Source organism: Carettochelys insculpta, chromosome 15, assembly GCF_033958435.1.
Source record: "Carettochelys insculpta isolate YL-2023 chromosome 15, ASM3395843v1, whole genome shotgun sequence".
NCBI lineage: Eukaryota > Metazoa > Chordata > Testudines > Carettochelyidae > Carettochelys > Carettochelys insculpta.
Window position 1 is genome coordinate 709053 of NC_134151.1, and position 27453 is coordinate 736505.

The window sequence follows — 27453 nt, forward strand, 5'->3', positions numbered from 1 at the left end:
ATGAGAACGGGCATCAGCCAAAGTTGGTGGCCACACCCTGATGCCACCAAAACATCTGTCCTGAGAACCCCTGTCCCAGAGCTCCCTGCAGTGTAACCACAGCTGGGGAGAGCCGGGGTGGCTGGCAGGCTGCAGTGGCACACAGACACAAAGGGTGTATTTTGCATGTTGGAAGGCTGTTTGAGAGCAGCCCGGGTGGGAGCTACTGCAGCAAGGCATTGTAAGGCCCTCATGGCTACACGGCAGGAGTGGCTCAGATCCTCACTGATTTGTAGCGTGTGCTGGTATGTCACAGCTGTGTTTTTGCTGCTATTTCTAGCATGCTAGCTAGACTCACCTTAGCACTAGACACCGCCTACTTCAGGGCAGACAGACTCTCACTTGTTGCTCTCTGGGATGCTCAGACTCTCAGCAGGGAAGAGGAAAACTGCAAGGAGTGAACTAGGCTTAGATCTCAGGCCTCCTGCTTGTGGCCGGGAAAGGGCAATCTAAAGTGGAGGGCACCTTCTGTGTCTCCTCTGACCGGCAACTCCCCTGCCCTGCTCCCAGCTGAGGGCTGCCACACTCTCCTTGTCCCACCAGGTACCTATGCGGGAGGTGTTCTGTCCTCCGACTGTGCCGCTGCCTTGGAAGGCCTGGCCATTCTCTCCGGAAGCCAGGCCCAGCTAGGAAGCAGGCGGCAGCCATTTCCCACACCAGCCGAGACTAACTGCTCCAGCTTGCTGACTCCACGGCAACCCTGCTGCAAAGTGGTGGAGCACGTGGGCGAGTTAAAGGTGGGATGGAAGCAACTGCTCCTGTTGGTCAGGGATCAGCATCTCCAGCAACTGGCCACCCAGCCAGAGGGTCACGCCTTGCACAAGCACCTGCACTCCCAACAGCTCATTAGAGGTGCGTGGCACAACACAGAGACCCATAGCAGCCCTTGTGCAGCAGAGGGCCATGCTGCTACAGCCCTGCAGTGTGCTGGGAAACCTGGTTGCAGGCTTCATCAGGCTGGGTTCTGCCCCAAGGCTCCCACTAAAGCAAAGAAAAGGGGCTGGGTGACATTCGGGAGGCACTCTGGCAACCTGTGAAAGGGTTGCCATGGTGCTCTGCTGGTGTGTGGCCTCCTGCCTCGCAGACAGCTCTGCCTGTGCATCTGATGGGACTGCTGCCCACGTCCGCTCTCAATCTCAGGCAGCCATCCCAGGTGCTTCTGATAGTTTGGTGGCGACTCATTGCCAGCGATTCTGATTGGAAAGTTCTTCCTGGGGGACGAGCACGGCAGTGGCCCAGTGTTTCAGAGAATATTGGTGATGAGGGTGATGGTTCCCATCCAGTGCAAAGATGGGAGCTCAGGTGGCTGAAAGGGTTGTCCTAGTGTGGCTTACTGATGGGAGTGAAGTCAAACTGAAACCCCCTTCACAGCTGTAACGTAGACAGCCACTGGTGGACAACCCTTAGGGTAGCCTGCCCCCCGCTTTAGTTGAACACACACACACACACACACACACAAAATGCAGTGTAGAGGGTATGGCAGGCTATGGCTTTGCGGAATCTCCTGGAACTTTGCTTTTCAGGTCCTTAATATGGAATTGCATAAAAACACTTTAAAAGCATATTGGCTGTCTGTCTAAAAAACCAGTATGGTTCCCATGATTATAGTGGCTAGGTTCCTCACAATCTTCATAGAAATTCTATTGTCTGCACGGCTAGTTGTCACGTGACTCAATTTTTATATCAGAGATGGAAGCCATTTTATGCGTCTAGTGTATCTATTGGCCCCAAACATTGTGCCAAGGGGCCCATGTGAGATGTCTAATAAAATCTGGTGATGCCCTGAATCTATGTATGCTACTTATAGGTCTGTATCATGTATGTAGGTAGAGTTATAGATTTTAGCTATGTAACTGTGTTAGAAAATGTTTCAGTGCTGATCTTCACAATAGGAAATGTGAACTCAGTCCCAGTGAGGACATTGGGCTGAACAATGAGGTGGAAACCAGGTGCTCAGATGCCGAATCCACATCCCAGATGCTTGGGACTTGTCAGTTGAATGCAGCGCACTGGTCAGGTGACCTGAGCTGAGCAAATTAACTGAAATGAGATACCCAGGCATATACTCTACCTGCCATGTAACTCACTGGGGCACGTTAGAAAAACCAGCGACCAATGGCAGTTGGCCACAGCAGCTCACCTGGGTCAGATGACATTGACCCTCAAGGGTCTGATAGGAAGAAGAAAGGGATTTGTCCCCACATACAAGAGAGAACCATGAGGTGGACTTAGCAGCGTCCATCTGGGAATGGATCTTGCATCTTTGTTCTGGGGCCTGTCCTCATGGGTCCATGTCCCAGCATGTGGACCCTAGCAGGCTAGACCTACAATTCTCCAGTAACTAAAACTATGTGACCTGCAATGGACTTTCAGAGACTTTCAAGAATCAGCAAATAACATCACTGGCTGCATCTATAGCTGCAATGGGTGTGTGTGAAGTGTTGCTTTAACAACTTTTCTTCCTAACCCTGTTCTTTCCTTTTTTATTAATAAATCTTCAGATATTTAGATCTAAAGGATTTTGGGTAAGCTTGTTGTTTGGGTAAGATCCAAGTGTACATTGACTCAGGCCTGTGGCTGAACCCTTTGGGGCCTGGGAGAATCTGTGTGGAGTTGGTGAAATAGGTTTAAGAACCTCTCATCTGAGTTTGGGGTTGCTGGTCTGGGCTGGTACAGCAGCTGGGCACTCTGTGGGTTTGCTTGTGTGGCTTCTGTTTGGCCAGTGGGGCTGGCAGATGTGCTGTGGTGGCTGGTTGGATTTGCCTTAGTGAGAAGGAAATCCCAGCTGGGGGCTGTAAGTAGCCAAGATTTTCAGCAAAGTTACCCTGCATTGATTTCTCCAGCTGTGCCCAGAAACCTCACCCTATTATACCAGTTAGCTGAGCAGGGCAATGACAGCATATAGAAAGAGTCTGAGATGGAACGGCTCAGTACCATTACATTGTACAGATAGGAAAGTGAGGCATGGATTTGGGGGCCATTTTACTTATTTTGGAGCCCAGTCTGATGCACCTAGAATCTGAATTTTCAGAGGATAGAGTTGTATCTAATACTCCATATGTCCAAAGCACAGCTGTCTGCAGCTTCTGTGCAGTTGTGAGTGCTCCGCACTTCCACAAGTCAGAGCACGGGGTCTCCCATGCAGCAGTGAGGAACACACAAGTCAGCATTTGTGCTAGTTGCAGTGACTTGCCCACAATCACACAGGAACTCTGAGGCACAGGCAGTTGTGGTGCTGGCAGACCGGATGCCACTCCAAACCAAGGCATTAGATCTCAACAGACCACTATCAAATACAGAGCATTAACCAGTCTAGCTTACCACCTGTGTTAGTATTGTTAAAACAGCTACTAGAGTATAAAAATGTGCTTCACATTTAGATTTTATGAAGTGCTTTCAAATTGCTGTCTGCATTCATCTCACTTCTAATACCTGCATCCCATGTTATAAATCACAGAATCAGAGGGTTGGAAGTGACCTCAGGTGGTCATCAAGTCCAGCTCCCTGCTCAATGCAGGACCAATCCCAACCAAATCATCCCAGGCAGGGCTTTGTCAAGCCAGGACTTGAAAACTTCTAGGGGTGGAGATTCCACCACCTCTTTCGGTAACGCATTCCAGTGCTGCACCACCCTCCAGGGGAAATAGTTTTTCCTGATATCCAACCTACTCCTCTCCTACTGCAGCTTGAGACCATTGCTCCTTGTTCTGTCATCTGGCACCACAGAAGCCTGCTCTGCACCAGGGAGTAAAGTTGATCCCAGATATGCAATTCTGGTCACTCTATTAGTATAGCTAGAATTGACGTATCAGTATCAACTTTGTTTCCTGATATAAATTGGGGCTCTTTGGGCTCGTGCTGATATCCCTTATTCCACATGGCAGCATGAACTACCAGGGTCGATGGCCGAGCCCAGAGAGAGCGATTTTGCTGCATCTTCATTGATGCACCAAAATCAATCTCTGGAATATCAAATGCGGTGAGTCGAACACCGACCCCCGTAAGTATAGACATACCCTGAGAACAGCCTCTCTCCATCCTTCAGCAGCAGCTGCTATCATACCCCCCCTACTCTTCTCTTCTGTAGGCTAAATAAGCTGAAATCCCTCAACCTTTTTGTGTTTCCTCTCTAACTGTCAATCACCAGACAGGAGAGAGGCATTGACAAAGGTATCAAAACAAAAAAGTGTCCAGTAGCACTTTAAAGACTAGCAAAATAATTTATTAGGTGGTGAGCAGAGGGTCTGTCCCACAAAAGCTCATCACCTAATAAATTATTTTGTTCATCTTTAAAGTGCTACTGGACGCCTTTTTGTTTTGATAGTATATAGACTAACACAGCTATCTCTCTGCTACTATTAACAAAGGTGAAAAGCTTGTTTCAAAGGTGAAATACTTGTTTCAATATTTAAGGCAAATACTAGCCTCAAATATTGAGTCTGTTCTGGTCTGGCTATGGTCTGAAGAAGTGGGTCTGTCCCACAAAAGCTCACCTAATAAATTATTTTGCTAGTCTTTAAAGTGCTACTCGACTGCCTTTTGTTTTATTTCAAAAGAGGTGTTATCTCTTGCCCAACAAAGAAAGGTCCATTAACAGGAGATCAACCATTGTTGAGCATCAGAAGCCAAAAGCTTTTGTAGATTGCTCTCCCTCCCCCACCCCTCCCACACCAATGAAAGGCCACTGCAACGAATTATTAAAGACCTACAACCTATTCTTAATCAGGATGCTACACTCCAGAAGGCCCTGGGTGACATGCCTGTTCTCTCCTACAGACAACTTCCCAACCTCATGAGGATCCTTACTAACAGCCACAGTCTGTACCCCAGGAACACCAGTCCTGGAACCTTTCCCTGCAACAAAGCCCGCTGCCAGCTTTGTCCACATATCTTCTCTGGAAATACCATCACTGGACCTAACCAGGTTACTCACAGAATCACGGGCACTTTCTCATGCTCCTCTACTAACATCACATATGCCATCATGTGCCAACAATGCCCAGATGCTTTGTATATTGGACAGACTTCTAACTCCCTTAGACAAAGGGTCAACAGGCACAAAACAGACATCAAAACACTCCAGATCCACAAACCAGTTAGTCAACATTTTAATGGAATGGGGCATTCTGTCAATGACCTCAAGGTGTGTGTGTTACTGAAAAGAAATTATCACTCCTTTGTAGAAAGGGAAGTGGACGAACTGACATTTATATTCAAATTCGGAACATTAACACCTGGTTTAAATCATGATGCGAACTTTCTGAGTCACTATAGGGGCTCATCTGCATACTCAACTCAATCTAATTCTTGATCTTCCCCCCCACCCCTCCACTCTCTGATTTGCTCACCTTGATTATCTTTTTCTGATTTGTCCTCCTTGCTTACTGTTTTTGGTTCTCTGTGTCTTAAATATTGAGTCTGTTCTGGTCTGAAGAAGTGGGTCTGTCCCACGAAAGCTCACCTAATAAACTATTTTGCTAGTCTTTAAAGTGCTACTTGACTGCTTTTTGTTTTGACAATGAAAGGTAGATGTACAACCCAATTCCTCCCAACAGCTGAATTTGCAACTTGAGGCAGAAAGGAGGGCACAGGCACACAGACATCAGTAATCTTTCTGGCAGCAGTAGCTGGTGGGATGGCTTGAACATGCTCTGCTGCCATGGTGCCACCAAGCACCAGAATAAAGAGCCCGGCCAACCTGAGTCCCTGGTTCCTTCTTCCCCAATAACTCCAAGGCAGAGTGGACTGGGAGAGGGATGGGGACTTGCACAAGGAACACCACCAAGGCTGCTCATGATTCCCTGTTCTGTCCACTCCCTCTGAAGCTCCCTGGCTCTGGCCACTGTCAGATGACAGGACCCTGGGCTGGATGGACTTTTTGGTCTGACTCAGTGTGGCCATTCTTACGTTCTTGTGACAAATCTGAGGAACTCTGCCAGGTAAAGTGTCTGAGGTGTCAGTAGAGGTGGTTTTGGAGCAAATTAATAAATTAAACAATAATAAGTCACCAGGACCATGTACTATTCATCCAAGAGAAAGAACTCTTTCTGATAACTGTGGTATGGAGCCATTCATTTTAACCAGCTTCTGTACCAGCTGAGGCAGGGGCACTGGAACAGGATAGAGGTCAAGGGCCATGGCCCTCCCAGTATTTGAAAGTAGAGAGACCTGGCCCATCTACTTTTCAGAATGGGCCTGTCCCCTGCCCCCTCTTCTTCCCATGGAACCCCAACCCCTGGCCAGGCTGGAAGCTGAAACCCACGCGGATAACAGTGGCTTGGGGAGCCAAGGTGGCTAGCAGGAGCTGCCTACCTGGGGTGGAAGGCCTGTAGCACGCACACAGATATGATTAGGTTGGCATAAGCTGTCTAACTGTGTTCTGCAGACGAGAACTCAAAGTAAAGTTTGTGTGCTGTTTTTCAAGTGTCTGCCTGAGGCTGGTAAGCTCATTCCTAAGTCACTAATGGACAGCTTGACAGAAGGGAATCAAATGCAATTCTCCAGGGCAGCCTTAACCATGAAGCCATCTTTTCTGCTCCTGCAACTCTCCCTCTACCCACATTCACCACAGACTTTCCAACTTCTGCAACAAATGAGGTGGGTACTAAGCACAGACAACAGTTCCACCCTGTGCACTGAGCGAGACAGCCAACTTAGTGTCAGCAGTAAACTAGGTTTGATGGGCACCGGTAATCAGTGTCCATATGCAAGTCAAAAACATGGAGACCTGGGAGAAGAGTCAGAAACTGGAAGGTGCAGGGATAAAGAGAGACAAAGGAGAACTGGAGGGAGAAATCTAATCACTGTTTTCAAATTGTGCGTACTAACGAAAGAAGTATGTGAAATAAGCAGGAAGAACTCGTAATGCTAGTACTGTGGCAGGGTAGGGCCAGGAGAGGAAAAGACAGGAGTAAAAACAGCAGAGATGGAGCTGACAATCCAAGTGGGAGCAGCTGAGGAGTGGGCTGCCCTAAATCGACTAGGGCCAGCTGATCCCACTCAGGGCTGCCTTTACAGGCCCTTCTCCACGCAGGGCAAGGGGAGAGTTTGGAAGGTGAGTGAGGAGAGGGAAGGAGACTTAGAGGAACACCAGGGACCACAAAAGAGGAGAGGAGCCTCAGCAACCTGAGGGGCTGGATTGCCCCAATTCAGGGGGGCCTGAAGCTCAACCGGAGACTGTGAGGAGCTGCTCAGCTGGAGGAGCCAAACAAAGGAGGGGACTTGCTACCATGGCTACCACTAGTGGAAGGAGGTACCGGGGGAATCATCTGGGGAAGTGGCCCAGGGAGAGGAGCTGCAGGGGCAAGGGCGAAGGGAGTCAGCCCTCACTGGTAGTGGCCCTCCAGGGTCCCTGGGCCGGAACCCAGAACGAGTGGGTGGGGACTGGGTTCCCCCACAGACTGCCCCTGGCCCAAGCAAGGGTAATGGGGGTCACATGGTGGGGCCAGTGGACTGAAAGGAGGACCTGGGGCCCAGGAATGAGACTGACCCTGCCACAGTACATAAACCTACCTATGACATAGCTGGCACCACGGAGACTTGGTGGGATAATATGCAGTCCTGGAACATAGATATCAAAGGTGACAGGTTACTCAGGAAGGACAAAGGGGAGAAAACGGAGATGATACTGTCTATAGAAAATGTACCCGTCCGGACTGAGGACGGGATGGAAATAGGAGACAGATTTGTTGAAAGTCTCTGGGCAGGGAAACAAAAAGGGGGAGACATAAACCACAAGGCTGATGTCATTATGGAGATCTTCTACGGGCCACCTAACCGGGAAGAAGAGGTGGATGAGGATTTTTTTTTAAACAACTAACAAAATGATTCAAAGCACAGGACTTGGTGATTATAAGAGATGTCAACTACTCAAATATCTATTGGGAAAACAACACCGCAGGGAACAGATAATCCAACCAGTTCTTAGAGTTTGTTGGAGACCATTTTTTATTCTAGAAGACAGAGAAAACTGCCAGGGGAGAGGGTGTTCTAGATTTGACTTTGACAAATAGGGAGGATATAGACAGCTGAGAATATGAAAGTGGAAGGCAGCTCGGGGGGACCTGATTATGAAATGGTCGCGTTCATGATTCTAAGGAATGGTAGGAGGGTGAACAACAACAAAAAGACAATGAATTTCAAGAAGACAGACTTTGGCAAACTAAGGGAATTGACAGGTAAGATCCTACAGGAAACAAGTCTAAGGAAAAATAATTGAAGACAGCTGGCAGTTTTTCAAAGAAACATTATTAAAAGCTAGGGTGACCGTATCTCCCTGTCCCAAATACGGGACAGGGAGATATGCAGGGGGAGGGGCAGCTCCCTCTGGCTGCACCAAGTCCTGGGGAGATGGTGCCCAGCCCCCCAGCTTAGACCTGGGGAAGTGGCAGCCACAGGTGCTCCCCTTCTGGAGCCTCAGGAAAGCAGTGGCCACAGGCATCCTGGCCTGGTATTCTGGGGAAACAGGAGCTTCCTCCCAGAGCCCCAGGGAAGCAGCGGCCACGGGCACTCCCGCCCCCAGTCCCAGGCCCCAAGAGCCTAAATACAGGACAAAGAGTCCCTTTTAAAAAATAAGTCGAGATGCCTTTTTGGTGGCCCCAATATGGTGGTCCCAATATGGGACTGTCCCACCCAATATGGGATGATTGTTCACCCTGCCAAGGGCACAAAATGCAAACCATTCCACTGTGTTGGAATGACAGAAAGGGTGGGAAGTGACCACCGTGACAACCAGGAGACCTTGAAAGATCTAAAAACTGAAAAAACAGTCCTACAAAAAGTAGAAACTACATCAAATTACAAAGGATGGTCAGTTCTGCTCAATATCTTCATTAATAACGTAGACAATGGCATGGAGCATACACTGATACAACTTGTGGATGATACCAACCTGAGATGGGTTGCAAGTGCTTTGGAGGGCAGGATTATAGTGCAAAATTATCAGGATAAACTGGAGAAATGGTCTGAGGTAAATAGGATTAAATTCAATCGGGATAAATCCACTTTGAAAGAAACAGTTAGTTACACACATACAAAATGGGAAATAACTACCTAGGAACGAATACTGCAGGAAGTGGTCTGGGAGTGACAGTGAATCACAAGCTAAACATAGGACAACAATACAACACTATGGCCAAAAACCCAAATATTATTCTGGCACATATTAGCAAGAGTATAGTATGCAAGAGACAAGAAAAATTCCTCTATTCTACTCTGCACTGATTAGGGCTCATCTAGAATATTGTCTAGTTCAGGACACCACGTTTCATAAAAAGATGAGGAATAACTGGAGCCAATCCAGAGAAGAGCAGCAAAAATGATTCGAGGTCTAGAAGCCATGAGCGACGATTGGAAGAACTCGGTTTGTTTAGTCTGGAAGAGAGAAGATTGAGAGGGGCCAGGAGAACAGCTTTCAAGTACATAAAAGGTTGTTACAAGGAGAAGTGAGGTACGTTATTTGCCTTAAGCTCTAAGAATAGGGCAAGAAGCAATGGGTTTAAATTGCAGCAAAGGAGGTTTAGGTTGGACATCAGGAAAAACTTCCTGTCAGGGTGGTTGAGCACTGGAATAAATTATCCAGGGCGGCTGTGGAATCGCCACCACTGAAGACTTAAGAGCAGGTCACACAAACACCTGCCAAGGAAGGTCTAGATCATGGGTTCCCAAACTGGGGGGTGTGCCCCCTTGGGGTGTGTGAAGAAATTCAAGGAGGGGTGCAAGGCAACCCAGCAACCCCCATCATTCTCCCAACCCCAAGAAAGAGCTGGCCCTTGCTTCCATCTCTCGGCCCCTGCCATCTCATGTGGGCAGCCTGGCGCAGACACTATAAAAAGCAGGCAGCTGATAAAGGCCCCCATGGAGCTAACTGCCTCCCTCAAAGGTGAGTGAGTGTGGGTTGGGGAGAAGAGGAAGATGGATGGCTGGAGGTGCCTGGTTTTGGGGGAGAGCAGGGGCTCAGGCAGGCACTCACGGGCAGCTGGGCTGGCTGGCCCGCAGCTTGGGAGGGTGGGCAGCTTGGGCAGCTGGCCCCAGGAGCATGGGGCTCAGGCAGGTGGCTCAGGCAGTGGCTGGTGGGTGGGCGGCTGGCCCCAGCAGCGTGGGGGCTCGGGCAGGTTGCTAAGGTGGCTGGCCTGTGGCTTGGGTGGCTGGCCCATGGCTGGTGGGTGGGCGGTTTGGGCGGCTGCCCCTGGCACGGGGATCAGGCAGCTGGCCAGCTTGGGCTACAACAGGCACCCAGAAAGTGGGGCCTGTGCCATTAGCCTGGATGGTCCATAGTCGGTCTCCAAGGATTTCTCAACTTACGAAGAAAATGCAGCAGCATCTCTCACATTAAATTCATTTGTTTCTGCTATTTCTGATGTTAAATTATGTTTTTATTAAATTTTAGGGCCAAGAAAAATAGTTGTGCTTATATTTAATTTCAAATATTTTTATGTCAATATTTTTTGTTTATTTTGATCTATACAAAGTGGAACTGCATTGAGGGGGAAATGAAAAATTGCCAGAAGAGCATGTATGAGACAGCCCAGGGGCCCAGTTACTCTCCTTTACTGTAGCAGACCCAGGATTGAACACCTTTTCCCACATCAGGCAATGAGAACTCTGCAGATCCCAGCTTCTGCAGAGGCTTAGCGATGATTTTGGTTTCCTCCAGATCATTCACAACAATATGAAATAGTGTAGAACCGTGAAGTGATCCCTGTGAGAACCCAGTGGAAATGTGTACACACAGTGAGCATTCCCCACTTACAGTCACACTTTGAGACCTTTCAGTTATCGAACTTTTAATCTGTTTCATGTGTGCCATGTTAATGTTATGGCTTTCTAGCTTCTAATTAAATGGCATGCCATACCAAGTCAAATGCCTTACTGAACTTTAAGTACATCAGCACCATTACCTTTATCAACCAAGCTTGTAAGCTCATCAAAAAGAGATACTCAGTTTGACAAGATTCATTTTCCATGTAACCATGTTGATTGACATTAATTATATTACCATCTTCTATTTCTTTATTAACCTAGTCCTGTATCAACCACTCCATTATCGTCCCTGGGATGGATGTCAAACTGACAGACCTATAATTACTTGGGCCATCCCATTTACCATTTTTAAATATTGGCACAACAATTAGTGTTCCTTCAGTCCTTAGAAACTTCCCTGATGTTCATAGACTTATTAGAAATCAACCTTAACGCTATAGCAGTCTCATCACCTAACTCTTTTAAAATCCTTGGTTGAAAGTTACCTAGACCTGCTGGTTTTAAAATATCTGACGTCAGTAGCTGATGTTTAACATCCTTCTGAGACACTAGTGGAATGGAAAAGAGTTATCATTGGATTTGACCCCATCTTTTTCAAATAGAGAACAGAAATATTCATTGAACATCTGTTTTTCTGCATCATTACTGATACTTTTACTGTTTCCATCTAGTAATAGACCAACACCACTGTTAGAATTCTTTTTGTTCCTAATAAACTTTAAAAGCTTATTTTTATTATCCTTAACTCTACTAACCCTAGATTTCTCCTTGCATCCATTCCCTTCCCTTATCAATTTTCTGCAGTTCCTAGTTTTATCATCAATAATCATTACTATCAACTTCCCCTTTCTTCCAGTTTGATATATTTCATTTTTTTATTGCAGCCTTTTCTTCTCTTCTCCTCACCAACTAGTTGTTTTCTTTTTTTTACCTGTTTAACATCCTTCTTCAAGTGGGGGATTGTGGTTTTTTGGGCATCAGGTAAAGTGTTCTCCACCAATCCTGAGCATCTCCTTACCAGAGCAACTCTTCAATATAATGGAAGCGGAAGTGCTCAGAGTGAGCAAAGCAGTTGGCAGCCTTGCAGAGTAGTAATGCAGGGGTCCCCAGTTCAGAATTCCACACTCTACCAGTTGACAGAATGCAGGGAGCTGGTTAGGAAGTGGGGGACTTCCTGTTATGGGCTAACAGTAACAAACAAGTTTGTTACCAGGGAAGATGGCATATGTCCATGCCAAGATATTGTAGAGATCTCCCTCAGTGACCTATTGATTCTCTTTGGAAAGGGTGGTGCATCCTTTCCAACTCAGAACTTCCCTGAAGATTGCACAATGGGAGGTGCCCAAAAAGGAAAGATCCAAAAGTGTGCGGGGTCAGACACAGCTACCAGGCACTTTGCCTTCCAGGAAAGGAGACAGCAAAAGATGATCGTCCACCCACCATAGCTCTTTGGCTTCAAAAAATCTCCCTGAGAAAATGGCAGAGGCCCATTATTTTGAACATTCTTATTATCAGACCAGATAAAACTTTAGAAAATGGCACTTGCAGTCTTGCATCCGCCACAGGTGATAGGCCTGTGTGGTCTCTAATAATAATGTTTCTCCATCACTAATTTCTCATTCTATGGGCAAGAATGGCCATTCCTTTCAAGGACTCAAAACACAACTGAATTATCCTGTATCACACTTAGGCTACGTCTACACGTGCACGTTACATCGAAATAGCTTATTTCGATGTAGCGACATCAAAATAAGCTATTTCGATGAATAACGTCTACACGTCCTCCAGGGCTGGCAACGTCGATGTTCAACTTCGACGTTGGGCAGCACCACATCGAAATAGGCGCTGCGAGGGAACGTCTACACACCAAAGTAGCACACATCGAAACAAGGGTGCCAGGAACAGCTGCAGACAGGGTCACAGGGCGGACTCAACAACAAGCCGCTCCCTTAAAGGGCCCCTCCCAGACACAGTTGCACTAAACAACACAAGATCCACAGAGACAACAACTGGTTGCAGACCCTGTGCATGCAGCATGGATCCCCAGCTGCAGCAGCAGCAGCCAGAAGCCCTGGGCTAAGGGCTGCTGCACACGGTGACCATAGAGCCCCGCAGGGGCTGGAGAGAGAGAGTCTCTCAACCCGCCAGCTGATGGCCGCCATGGTGGACCCCGCTATTTCGACGTTGTGGGACGCGGATCGGCTACACGTGCCCTACTTCGACGTTCAACTTCGAAGTAGGGCGCTATTCCCATCCCCTCATGGGGTTAGTGACTTCGACGTCTCGCTGCCTAACGTCGATTTCAACTTCGAAATAGCACCCAACACGTGTAGCCGTGACGGGCGCTATTTCGAAGTTGGTGCCACTACTTTGAAGTAGCGTGCACGTGTAGACGCGGTTGAGTGTTGACATCATTGGAGAAACTGAATGACCTGATTCAGAGTCATGATGATATCTCATCCAAGGGACACACTAATTTGGGTCACTATACTTCTTTGAGATACGAGATTCCTAATGGATGAGACCCTAATATGCTAGCCTCATCAGAGGATTCTCTAGCTAATTATCGTGAATGTAAGGTAGCACCATGATAAGATTCTGGAGCTTTCAGCCATCTTGGCTGCCTTATCACGGTATCAGTAGAAAAGGAAAGGTGTACAAAGAGGCCATGAATCACAAATAATTTCACTCGTGGCAAGGAGGCCCTGGCAGAGTTCTTGTCTACTTTCGATCTCAGACATGTAGAGGAGGAAGAATACAGCAGAAACCATAATGATGAACTGACTGCAGGGTAACCAGCTACCTCTGAAGCTACAGATCATGGGTCTGGTGCCCCAGTCACCCAGCGCATTGCTTGGGGATCAGAATTTTTGACTCTACCCTTTTCTCTGTTGATACAATTATCTTAGCTAGATAATCTGAAGAACAGAGACAGGGCAGAGTTACTGTCAGAAAACTCCCCAGAGCCCTGGCATCTCATGCTTTCTGCACTGCTTCAGGTGTGAGTATGTACCAGCAGCTGCTGGAAACAGGGGAGCCCAACTAAGATGTGAGGTGAGCCTGACCCAGGCCAGGAGATGTTCGCCGGAAACGGAGTTCTGTATCGCTTCAGCACTGCTGTGTATGTGAATATGATGTGTGCCTGCATGTGTGTGTTGGCAAGCACGTGTGTGAAGTGCACATGCATGTATCATGCCTGGATGCTGCCCATGGCAGTGAGCATGTCAGTAAGGCACCTTACTACTGTAAAAGCTGAGTTATCCAGCACCCAGATAACTGGCACTTTCAGGTAACTGGCATGCTGTGGGGCTGGTTGCCCAGCTCAGGCCGGCTGTCGCAGGGCTGGTAGAACGGGGCCGGCTGCCCGCTGCCCACTCAGGGCCACAGAAGGAGGTCTGGCTGCCCACTCCCCAGGTAGGAGTGCAGAGTGGGGCCGGCTGCTCACCTGGGGCTGAAAGAGAGGGGCTGGCTGCCCTCTGCCCAGGTGGGGCTGCTGCTGGCCCCAGCTCAGATAACCAGCACATTTTATTATCTGGCATCCCTGGTTCCTCAAAATGGTCTGAGGAAAATAGGATGAAGTGCAATAGGGACAAATGCAAAGTGCTCCACTTAGGAAGGCACAATCAGATCCACACATAGAAAACGGGACGTGGCTGTCAAGGAAGAAGTGCTGCAGAAAGGAAAGTGGGGGTCAGAGTGGACCTCCAGCTGAATATGAGTCAACAGTGTGATGCTGCTGCATAAAAAGCAAACACGATTCTGGGATACATTAACAAGAGCGTTGTGAGCAAGACACAAGAAGTAATTCTTACGCTCTACTCTGTGTTAATTAGGTCTCAACTGGAGTAGTGTGTCCAATTCTGGGGCCCATATGTCAGGAACAATGTGGAAAAATTGTAGAAGGTCCAGAGAAGAGCAATGAAATTGAGCAAAAGTCTACAAAACATGACCTATGTGAGAAAATTGAAAGAGATGGGATTGTTTAGTTTGTAAAAGAGCAGGTTGAGAGGGGACTTAAAAGTACCTAAAGGGGTGTTAATAAGGAGGGAGAGGAATTATTTTCTTTAGCCTCACATAATATCACAGGAAGCAATAGGCTTAAATTGCAGCAAGGGAGGTTTAGGCTGGACTTTAGGAAGTATTTCCTGTCAGGGTGTGATGGGGTTCAGGGGTCCCCCTGCACTGCACCCCGTCCGCTGGCAGGAGTGACTCTCACTCAGCAGGTACAACAGCAGGTTTATTAGGCAACAGATGTCCAGTTTCTCACAGAAGCAACAGCATAGCAGCCAGAGACAGTCCTTCCAACCTGTCCTGGGGGGAAGACCCCGAGGGGTGCCCCTCTGGGGTGTAGCTTCCCCCTCCTCAGGCTGGCTGCCTTCCAGTTCTTCCTTTTCCTCGCCTCTAACTCCCGCCCCCGATTCAAAACCCAGCTCAGCTCCTCCCTGCTCTTTGTTCAGGCAGAGGTGTTATCTGCCAGTTGTAGCCCCAGGGTCATCCTTAGCCACTGGGAGCTGCTGCTTGCCTCAGACATCCAGCCTGACTCACACATGCACCCCCCCCACTCCATCACATCTCTCCCCCCTTCCAGACCGCACTGAGCGGGGTCACTTAGCCAGTGACCTGGGGAAGTTCGGGGCCCTCCCTGCGTGACAGGGCATCGGCTATGGTGTTGTTGCTCCCCTTGACGTGGACCACCTCCATGTCGTAGTCCTGCAGGAGCAGACTCCACCGCAGGAGCTTGGCGTTGGCCCCTTTCATGTGATGCAGCCAGGTCAGGGGTGAGTGATCGGTGTACACGGTGAAACGCCGTCCAAACAGGTACGGCTGCAGCTTCCCCAGCGCCCACACCATGGCCAGACATTCCTTCTCGCTCTGCTCCCGGGGCAGCAGCTTCTTACTCAGGTACACAATGGGGTGTTTCTCCCCTTTGTCAGTCACCTGCATTAGCACCGGCCCCAGCCCCACGTCCGAGGCATCGGTGAACACCAGGAAGGGCTTGTTGAAGTCTGGATTTGCCAGCACTGGGGCCCTGACCAGAGCCTCCTTCAGCGCGCAGAGGGCCTCTTGGCACTGCTCGGTCCAAACCACCTTGTCAGGCTTTCCCTTTTTACACAGCTCCGTGAGGGGGGCTGCGATGGAGCTAAAGTGGGGCACAAACCTCCGATAGTACCCCGCCATCCCAATGAAGGCCTGGACCTGCTTCTTAGTCTGGGGTGTTGGCCAATCTCTGACAGCCTCCACTTTAGCTGGCTCTGGCTTTAAGCAGCCGCTGCCCACCTTGTGGCCCAGGTAGGTCACCTCAGCCATTCCCACCTTGCACTTCCCTGCCTTGATAGTCAGACCAGCCTTCTGGAGTCGGTCCAGCACCTGCTTGACCTGGGACACATGGTCCTCCCACGTCTGGCTGAAGATGCAAATGTCGTCCATGTAAGCCAGGGCAAAGCTCTCCATCCCCTTCAGTAGCTGGTCCACCAGACGCTGGAAGGTAGCGGGTGCCCCCTTGAGGCCGAAGGGCAGGACCAAGAACTCGTAGAGCCCCACAGGAGTGATGAAAGCCGACTTCAGCCGGGCATCTTGGTCTAATGGCACTTGCCAGTACCCCTTGGTGAGGTCTATGGTGGTGAGGTAACAGGCTCCCCCCAGCTTGTCTAAAAGGTCATCAGGCCTGGGCATGGGGTAGGCGTCCGAGACAGTGATGGCGTTAAGCTTGCGATAGTCCACACAAAACCGAACAGACCCATCTTTTTTAGGGACTAACACCACGGGAGAGGCCCAGGGGCTGGACGAGGGTTGGATCACCCCCAGAGCCAGCATGTCTTCAACCTCCCGCTCTATGTCCTGAGCCGTCCTCCCTGTGGCTCTGAATGGCACACACTTGATAGGGGCGTGGGTGCCTGTCTCTATTCGGTGGACAGCCAGGTCAGTGCGTCCGGGTCTGTCCGAGAACAGCTGTTGATGCGAATGCAGCACCTCCTTGATCTCCGTCTGCTGGGCAGGGGTCAGCTGGTCTGAGAGGGGAATAGACTCCAGCAAGGAGCCGGCTCCAGTCCTTGTGAGTAAATCCACCAAGGGATCTTCCCCCTGCCCCTCCCAGTGTCTGCACACGGCCAGCACCAAGTTCTGCCTGTCCCAGTAAGGTTTCATCATGTTCACATGATAGACCCGGTGGCTGTGGGCCCGGTTCGACAGTTCCACCACATAATTCACGTCATTTAGCTGTTTGACAACCTTGAAGGGCCCATCCCAGGCCGCTTGCAGCTTGTTCCGCCGCACAGGTATAAGGACCATCACTTGATCCCCGGTGGCATAGGCTCGGGCCCTGGCGCTACAGTCATACCAGACCTTTTGCTTCCTTTGGGCCATGGAGAGGTTCTCCCTGGCCAGGCCCATGAGCTCGGTGAGTTTTTCCCGGAAGGTCAGTACATACTGTACCACTGACTCCCCTTCAGGGGAGGCCGTCCCCTCCCACTCTTCTCTGAGCAAGTCCAAGGGTCCCCGTACCCTCCTTCCATACAGCAGCTCAAACGGGGAGAACCCCGTGGATTCCTGGGGCACCTCCCTGTATGCAAACAGCAGGTGGGGTAAGTACTTGTCCCAGTCATGGGGGTATTGATTCATGAAGGTTCTCAGCATCTGCTTCAGAGTCCCATTGAACCTCTCCACCAGCCCATTGGTCTGCGGGTGGTAGGCTGTGGCCCAGGTGTGCCGGACCCCACACTTGTCCCACAAGCTTTGCAGTAGGGCCGACATGAAGTTGGACCCCTGATCTGTGAGGACCTCCTTGGGGAACCCCACTCTGCTGAAAATGGACAGCAGTGCATCTGCCACGGTGTCAGCGTCGATAGAGGTCAAGGCCACTGCTTCTGGGTATCGCGTGGCAAAATCTACCACTACCAAAATATATTTCTTCCCCGAACGCGTTGCCTTGCTGAAGGGGCCCACTATGTCTATAGCCACTTTCTGGAAAGGCTCCTCTATGATGGGCAGTGGCCTCAAGGCAGCTTTCCCCTTGTCCCGGCTCTTCCCCATCCTCTGGCAGGGATCGCAGGACAGGCAATACAGACGGACAGCTGCAAAGATCCCTGGCCAGAAAAAGTTCTGTAACAACCTTCTCCTGGTGCGGTGGATCCCCTGGTGTCCTGCGAGCGGGACATCATGAGCTAGGTACAGCAGCCTGCGCTGGTACTTTTGGGGAACCACCAGTTGCCTCTGGACCTTCCATGGCTCCGCTTTGCGTCTGGGAGCCCATTCCCGGTACAGGAATCCCTTTTCCCACAGGAATCTCTCCCTGCAGCCCTCCCCCAGCTGCGGAGCTGGGCTGAGACAGGCCAGTTCCCTCAGCTTCTGCAAGGAGGGGTCTCTCTGCTGCTCTGCCTGGAATTCTTCCGCTCGGGCAGGAGCGGAGGCTACTTCCCCATCCCTGCCTGGCTCCAGCATCCCTGGCCTGTGAGATCTGGTTTTTGGGGGCCCCCTTTCTCTCAGGGTTGGCCCCTGTGGCTTTGGCTGGGCCTGTACCCCTGAATCTGGGGAGCGCACCCCTCGTTTTCTTTGGCTACGGGTCAGGACCAGGGCACGAGGGCGTTCACCTTGCCAGTTCTCCAGGTCAGCCCCCATCAGTACATCTGCCGGCAAATGGCTGTGCACGCCCACTTCCTTGGGGCCTTCCTTCTTCCCCCATTTCAGGTGCACCCTCGCCATGGGCACCTTGAAAGGGGTCCCATCAATTCCTGTTATCGTCAGGTGGGAATCGGGTATCATGCAGCCCGCTGCCACCACCCCGGGTCGGGCCAGCGTCACGTCAGCGCCTGTGTCCCAGAACCCCGTGACCTTTTTCCCGTCTACCTCGAGGTGTTTGAGACACTTGCTCCACAGAGGTAGCGCTGCCCCCACTCTGTAAACTGGCCTCTGAGCATTTGGTCCCCCTGAGGAGCTGGTCTGTGGGGTGGATTCGGCCCAATCCGAGTGCCCATTGTCAGCACCACCCGCCTTGGCCGCCAGCCCCTCTGACTTCTGGGACCCCACCCAGTTGACTCCATGACCCCCCGGCCTGCTCAACCTGTCTGGGAGCCTGGGGCACTGGGCTGCTCTATGCCCCTTTCGCCCACAGCGGTAACAGCCTGGGTCTGGTTGTGTCCCTCGGGCCGGCTGCTCTGTCCGGGCTCTGTTTGGCTCTCTGGGGGGTGGGTGGCTGGCCCCTCTTTCCTGGGCTTGCCCAAGAGGTGGTCCCCTCTGTCGTACAGTTAGGGACCGGTCTCTCTGAGATTCTCGGTTTCTCCAGGACTCCCTCTCCGTCCGGGACTCCCTCTCTCTCCGAGACTCCCTCTCTTTGTGGGGCTCACTTTCAAACCTGGCCCGGCTGTTTGTGAAGTCATCTGCCAGTTTCCCTGCATCATGTGAGTCCCCCGGCTTCCGGTCCACGAGCCACACCCTCAGGTCAGGTGCGCACATCTCGTAGAATCGCTCCACAACCGCCAGCTCGATCAGGTCGTCTACGGACTGGACTCCCATTCCGAATGCCCACTTCTGGTAGTATTGCTTCAGGCGGGCGGTTGTATCTACGTGGGTTTCCTCTGGCCTCTTCTGCGCCTCCTGGAACTTCTTCTTGTACATCTCCGGAGTCAGCCCGAACTTATGCAGCAGGGCCTGTTTGAACCGTTCATAGTCCCCAGGCTGCAGCCCCACCAGCTGGCTGAGCACCGCTGTGCCCTTCCGGCCCAGCAAGGGGGTGAGGTGCCGGAGCCACTCATCTGGGGGAACCTCATGCAACTCACAGGCTCGCTCGAAGGCGGTAAGGAACTCGTCCATGTCCCCTGTGTCCTGACACTGGGCCAGCACACGCGTCTCCAAGTGACTGGCCACCCCGAGCCGTCTGGCCCTCTCCCCGCTTACCGCAGCTGGGGCCTCTTGGCGTCTCGCCTCTGCCATGGTTCGCTCATGCTCCCGCTCTCGCTCTCTCTCCTCCCGCTGTCTCTCTTGTAGCTGGCACTCGTGCTCACGCTCTCTTTCTCGTTCCTGGCGCTCGTGCTCACGCTCTCTTTCCCGTTCCTGGAGCTCACGCTCACGCTCTCTTTCCCGTTCCTGGCGCTCACGCTCTCTTTCTCGTTCCTGGCGCTCGTGCTCACGCTCTCTTTCCCGTTCCTGGCGCTCACGCTCTCTTTCCCGTTCCTGGTGCTCCAGTTCCTTTAATTTCACCTCGAGTTCCAGCCGTCTCAGCTCTGCGGCGGGGGACTCTGCCCGCAATGGACCACCGCTAGCTGAGCGCGACCTGGTGGGCACCGCGTCTGTCGGACGGCGTCGAGCCCCTGCTCCTGTCGGAGAATCCGAAATGCTTCCCGAGGCTGACCGGCCACTTTCTGCCGGGACAGGCTCTGCCCCCCCGGATCGGTCATTCTCTTCCAGCTGTGCAATGAGCTGGGCCTTGGTCGCCTTCCCCACGGTCAGGCCCCTCTCTCTGCACAGCCCTGCTAGCTCTGCCTTCAGGAGTCGGGTATAATCCATCTCCCCGCTATTTCCCGGGGTATCCACTCACCAGCAGCAGCTGCAGGAATGGCTCTGTTCCCCCTCTGACTCTTGTGAGACTCCTTCCTTCTCTGGTGCTCAGTCAGCCACTGCTGGGAGCTCATCCGTGGGTGCAGTGCATCCCACTTCTGACACCAGTGTGATGGGGTTCAGGGGTCCCCCTGCACTGCACCCCGTCCGCTGGCAGGAGTGACTCTCACTCAGCAGGTACAACAGCAGGTTTATTAGGCAACAGATGTCCAGTTTCTCACAGAAGCAACAGCATAGCAGCCAGAGACAGTCCTTCCAACCTGTCCTGGGGGGAAGACCCCGAGGGGTGCCCCTCTGGGGTGTAGCTTCCCCCTCCTCAGGCTGGCTGCCTTCCAGTTCTTCCTTTTCCTCGCCTCTAACTCCCGCCCCCGATTCAAAACCCAGCTCAGCTCCTCCCTGCTCTTTGTTCAGGCAGAGGTGTTATCTGCCAGTTGTAGCCCCAGGGTCATCCTTAGCCACTGGGAGCTGCTGCTTGCCTCAGACATCCAGCCTGACTCACACATGCACCCCCCCCACTCCATCACACAGGGTGGTTAAGGACTGGAATAAATTCCCTGGGGACATTGTAGACTCTCCATCACTGGAGATATTTAAGAACAGTTTGGATAAATATCTATCAGGGATGGTCTAGATGGTGTTTGGCCCTGCCATGAGGGCAGGGGACTGAACTCAATGGCTCTTGAGGTCCCTCCCAGTTCTAGCGGTCTGTGACAAAGCTTGTACTCTATCAGAGGGAGGGAGAACATTTAGGAGCTGAGACAGGCTCGTTAGCGTTCAGCGGAGTTGCTTTCAGGTACGTCAGGCAGAGGATGCGCCTTCCTCGTGCAGGGCACTATGCAGGGCAAATGTCTCCTAACATCTCTAGCGTCTAGCTCACTCTCTGCTTCTGCTCCCCTTCTGAGAACTCAACATCTCAGCGATCAACAGCACACTGGGGCTACATTATCTCCCTCTGCTGGCTTGTCAAAGGGCCTCTCCATCCCCATGCCATAAGCTCTGCTGGAGCTGAAGCAGAACTAAATGCCAAAAAGGGAAAGGAGTCCAGCATGGTCTGAATTGCAGAGGTGAGGGGCAGCTGCTGCTCCCACTAGGCAGAGGATGGACCATGTGGCTAATGAACGAGGCCAAGACTCCGTTGCTGACTGTGACTGAAGCCTAGAGCAGGGCACCGCCTCTTGCTGGGACTCAGTTTCCCTGCCCCCGATGCTGCCAGTCAGGGCCGTGCTCTGCTGCTTATTTCAGTCTTTGGTAGGTTCCTATCTGTTCATTTTTCTGTCTCTCCTTCCTTCTCCTCCTCCAGCTCCAGTCTCTCCTCCTTTCCTAGACCCTCTTTGCTATGAGGCTATTTTCCCGGGCACACAGCCTTCATCCTCTCCTGATCACTGGCATTACTATGACCCTAACCAATATATGGCCATAAAAAACACATCCTGGACTGTGAAATCTGGTCTGGCATGTGCTCTTACTCTGCACTATATAGATTTAACAGGGGAGAATAGTATTTTTGAGGTGGGGGGAGTTGAGAGGTGGGTTGTCCACAAGCATATTTTAGAGAGACTTATGGTATTGTCACCCTTTCTTCTGCACTGCCTTCAGAGCTGGGCATCCAGACAGAGCAGTTTTGGCTGGGTACCCAGCTTTGAAGGCAGCACCCTGTCAGCAACAGTGCGGAAGTAAGGGTGTCAGTAACATGTCATGGCTATCCTTGCTTCTGAGCTGCTGCTGGCAATGGCTCTAGCTACGGAGCAGGGCTCCTGGCCAGCAGCTGCTGCTCTCCAGGTGCCCAGCTCTCAAGACAACAACACCAGCAGCACTGCAGAAATAATGGTAGCAGTAACATAAATATCACCATCTTTTCCCTTCCATACACAATGGTAACAGTAACATAAATACCACCCTCTTTTCCCTTCCATACACAATAACCTTGCCGCTCCCCCACTCCAACTCCTTATTGCATCAGTGACCCTACAGCTAGAACACCGTTCAGTTTCAGATTTAAATACCTTCTGAACTCATAACATTTACAATTTTTAAAACCACGTGCCTCTGAAATTGATCAAAATGGACTGTGACTTTGATAGGGCCCTAGTCATTACTGATAACACTCAATCACTGGTCCCCTGGCTGACACAGGGTCACATCACAATCCTCTCCTCAGGCCCCTCAGAGGTCCCTTCCACTCACCCAGCTTTAACCTGAGGGTTCTCAGCATACGAGAGAAATCCAAGAGTCCCCTCAGCCGGGACCCAGGCCTCCCCGCTCTCCCTCTGTTCCAGGCCGACTGATGTCTCATGGTTAGTGGGAGGTGGTCGGTGTGAAATTCCCACCCTCAGAGGGAGAGTTTTATGCCACCTCAGCACATCCTGGATTCAGAGGCTGCTTCAGTCCGAGAGGTTGCTCTAGCTTGGTCTGGCTGCACTCCTGAGTCCGTGAGCGGAAGAGCAGTGTGCTCCAGCCAAACCCTCTCAGTCTTCTGCCCAGAGATTGACTAGGAGGGAATGGAGGTCCGTCGCACAGGACTTTGCCACCGTAGTATCACAGAATTCTAGGGCTGGAAGGGACCTCAGGAGGTCGTCTAGTCCAGCCCCCTGCTTCAAGCAGGATCAACCCCCACTAAGCCATCCCAGCCAGGACCTTGTCCAGCCAGGACTTAAAAACCTCGAGGGATGGAGAATCCACCACCTCTCTAGGCAACGCATTCCAGTGCTTCACCACCTGCCTGGGGAAGGAGTTTTTCCTAATATCTAACCTACACCTCTCCCTCTTCAACTTCAGACCATTGCTCCTTGTTCTGCCATCTGACACCACTGAGAGCAGTTTCTCACCCTGCTCTTTAGAGCTCCCCTTCAGGACGTTGAAGGCTGCTGTCAAATCACCCCTCAGTCTTCTCTTCTGTAAACTAAACAAGCCCAAATCCCTCAGCCTCTCCTCATAGGTCATGTGCTCCAGCCCCTTAATCATTTTTGTCACCTTCCGCTGAACCTGCTGCAGCACATCCACATCCTTTTTATACTGGGGGGCCCAAAACTGAACACAATATTCCAGATGTGGCCTCACCAGTGCCATATAGAGGAGAACCTCTACTTCTCTAGATCTGCTCACAATGCTCCTCCTAATGCACCCTAATATGTTGCTAGCCTTCTTGGCTACAAGGACACACTGTTGACTCATATCCAGCGTCTTTTCTGCTGCACTGCTACTTAGCCAGTCAGTCCGCAGCCCATAACAATGCTTGGGATTCTTCTGTCCCAAGTGCAGGACTCTACAATTCTTGTTGAACCGCATCAGATTTCTTTTGGCCCAATTCTCCAATTTATCCAGGTCACTCTGGATCCTCTCTCTACCCTCCAACATAGCTGCCTCTCCCCCTAGCTTAATGTCACCTGCAAACCTGCTGAGGGTTCAATCCAGTCCCTCATCCAGGTCATTAATAAAGATGTTGAACAACACATGCAGTCCCCATCACATCAACAGTTCTCGCCAAGGAGAGAGCCAGGGGCTTTCCCACCCCTAGGCTGCCTGATGATGCCCACAGACTCCCACCACAGGCCAGGGCTCAGTAACGTGCTGGAGGAACAGACTTTTATCTATCCCCAAGGGAGGGAGCTCCACTCATTCCCATCTCGCCAGCATCAGGAAACAGCATGATAACAACATTGCTGTGTCCCTTCTGCAGCCCCCCAAATGTCCCTCTGCAGCCTATTCAATGAAAGGCCTCATTTCAGAGGGAACCTCCTCAATGCTGCTGTGCAAAATGCAGACCATGGAGCTGTTTGGCACCTGGCCAGAGTCTGGACAGGAGGAGGCAACTTAACTTGAGATCACTGAGCCTCAGGAAGGGCAGGCAGACAGACTCCTACCACCAGAAGGGGCAAAAGCAACACCCACGCCATGGCTGAGAAGAGGCAGATTACCTGTGATAGGAGCCAAGAGACATTTTGGACAAAGTCATAAAAGAGAGTTAAGCCAGAAATCCATGGAAAGCTGTGATGCCTTTTCCACAACTATGCTGCACCACATCTGCTCTTCTCGTGTCTCTTGCTATCCCAAGGTTGTATCCCATTCGTATTCTCCCTCTCTGCCACTACACAAGCTTCTGTAGCTTTAACATCCACCTCTACACCAAGGAATCCCCTGTGCTCCTCCTTCTGATTCCTACCCCCTACTGCTCCTCTCTTCTGTCCAAGCAAGGGTTTGGGATCCATCTGTAACAGATAGCACCATTGCATGTGCTTGTCCAGACACTCAGAGAGTTATGACGCACCCAAGGGCTCTGTCGCAAGCTGCAGCCCAGAGCTCCCCTCCACCCATCATTCCATCATGTTCTGCTAACAACTCCAATCAGAGCCTTCACGGTCCTCTCCTGCCTGTGCCACGTCAGCCACGCACATGCCCTTATTCCCTCTACTTCCACCTCTCAGGGCCTGATTTCTCCTTCCTGGGTCTCCAGTGCCCAACTGCTGAGCCCCTTCTCATCCTTGGCAGACTCTTCCCTTCTGCACTGGGACGTTCCCTGGCGTCCCTGCTTCACACTGTCCACATCTGTCCCAATATGGCTGCTAACCCACACCTCCAGCCCTTCTCCATGGGATGCAGATTTGCAAGTCTTTGATGTGCCTGCACCAAGACCAGCAGCAGGAAGGAGGCTGACGTGCATGTAGAAGGCTCTCTTACCGTTCTCGGGGTGCTCCATCTCCCCAATACTACCATCGGGTGTGGTGCGCTCGTAATGATCCTCGGGCAGAGCTAACGGCCCAATCCGGGGTCCTGATGATGACTTACTGCTGGGCGTCTCTGACTCTTCTAGCCCGCTGTCATAATAACTATGCTGTGAGGGGTCCTGCGAGTCCTGTGCCTGATTAGCTGCAGAGAACGTGACTCGGCGATGAGGTAACTGCAAAAAGACAAGAAGAGAGAGAGGAGGTGACGTCAGGCTGATACCAGCACTCGCTCGGAGTGATCAGGGACTGGCTGAGAAACCTGGTCCCTCAGCAAAGCGCTGACCACAAGCCCTGCAAATGAAAAGCTCATTTCATGAGCCCAACTGCAGAACTGTCTTCCCACAGCCCCCAACCTGCTCCTAAAAAGTGGTCTGCAGGGGAATCACAGTATTGTGTCACCATCATTCACTTCAGGGGCCTTTCCAGTTTCACCCAATAAACTTGCCCCCAAACAGATATCACCTCTCCCTCCAGTGTACACCATCTACCATGAGAAACACCCCATCACCCAACAGTCATCGTCATCTCCTGTTTCAAAGCTGCACAGAATCACCCCAGCTGCCCATAGTAGCATGTCACCTCAGAGAACACCTGTAACTGACCCCATGGAAGAGCTCCCCAACTAACCCCATCTCTCATTTCACAGTCCCCTCCAACCCAGCCCCAGAACTACATTACACCAACTCTCACCTCAGAGACATCTGCTTCCCCAGCTGGCACCATCTCCAGCTCAGAGAAACCCCAGCAGAGGACAGCAGAACAGTCCTAGAACTGCCTGATCGCTGACATACCGCAAAGTCCCACTCACCACTGACGCCCCCTGTAACTTCAGGCCCTCCATCTTCTAAAATCAGCAAAGACTATTGGCCAGACAAGACCATTGTATTCATCTAGTCAGACCGCTGGTACTTCAGAGAGCACAGACCCTCAACCCATCACTTCTGGATGAACTATAGAAGTTTTCAAACCTTGATTTACAGACACCAAGCAACCCCCATAATGGACACCAGCTGTCACCTCAGAACACACACACCCAGTTAACATCAACTATCACCACAGAGTCACACTCACACTCCTCACCCGGGGTACCACTTCTCACCTCCGATTATACCCAACTGATGTCAATTCTCAACTCAGAGCAATCTCTTACAACTATTGCTTCACCACGACCCACCACTGTTCCAAAAGCAGCTCACAGCAGAATCCCCCACGGCTGATACCAGCTCTCACCCTAAGACAACTCCCCATTGGTACCAACCTCCCCTCAGTGCAGTGCCCCAATCCTTGTCAGCTCTCACCTCACAGCACCCTCCTGAATGACACCGATTCACAATTTAGAGCAAGCCCCAGCCCATTTTTATCAATGCCGAGCAACCCCTGTTGTCACCTCCTCTCACCTCTGTACAACCTCAGTCCTGTCGATCCCAATGCTGATCTCACTAAACCCAACACCACCTCTTACCTCAGACTGCTCCTCCCAGCTGATACCACCTGTCATCCCCATTTGACCAGCTGCTCCCCAGTGTAGCTCCCCACTAAAACACCAGCCGTCAGTTCAGAATACCTTTCTGGACCGATACCAGCTCAACTTAGAGCAGCCCACCGCTGACATTTCTCTCACCTCTGATACCCCCACAACTGACACCATGTCTCACCTCAGCCCAACTCCCCTCAAAGTAACACCAACTCTCACCTCCGATCCCCCCGACTGACACCACGTCTCACCTCAGCACAACACCCCTCAAAATAACACCAACTCTCACTTCCGATCCCCCCGACTGACACCACACCTCACCTCAGCACAACTACCCTCAAAGCAAGACCAACTCTCTCCTCCGATCCTCCCCGACTGACACCATGTCTCACCTTAGCACAGCTATCCTCAGAGTAACACCAACTCTCAACTCCGATCCCCCCTGACTAACACCACGTCTCACCTCAGCACAACACCCGTCAAAATAACACCAGCTGTCACCTCTGATCCTCCTCGATTGACACCATGTCTCACCTCAGCACAACTACCCTCACAGTAACACCAACTCTCACCTCCGATCCCCCCTGACTGACACCACATCTCACCTCAGCATAACTCCCCTCAAAGTAACACCAACTCTCACCTCCGATCCTCCTCGATTGACACCACGTCTCACCTCAGCACAGCTCCCCTCAAAGTAACACCAACTCTCGCCTCCGATCCTCCCCAACTGACACCATGTCTCACCTCAGCACAACTCCCCTCAAAGTAACACCAACTCTCGCCTCCGATCCCCGACTGACACCACGTCTCACCTCAGCACAACTCCCCTCAAAGTAACACCAACTCTCGCCTCTGATCCCCGACTGACACCACGTCTCACCTCAGCACAACTCCCCTCAAAGTAAC

At 51.3% G+C, this 27453-nt stretch overlaps 1 protein-coding gene across 3 annotated transcripts in view; it reads right to left on the reverse strand.

The window, feature by feature from the left end:
• The window catches only part of PCDH1 (protocadherin 1), a 121163-nt gene that overhangs the window by 34157 nt on the left and 59553 nt on the right, over positions 1 to 27453 (reverse strand). For all 3 annotated transcript variants that reach the window (XM_075009545.1, XM_075009544.1, XM_075009546.1), the window contains one exon: positions 25024 to 25243. In XM_075009545.1, coding sequence (XP_074865646.1) covers positions 25024 to 25243 — 220 coding nt within the window. The remainder of the gene's footprint in view (positions 1 to 25023; positions 25244 to 27453) is intronic.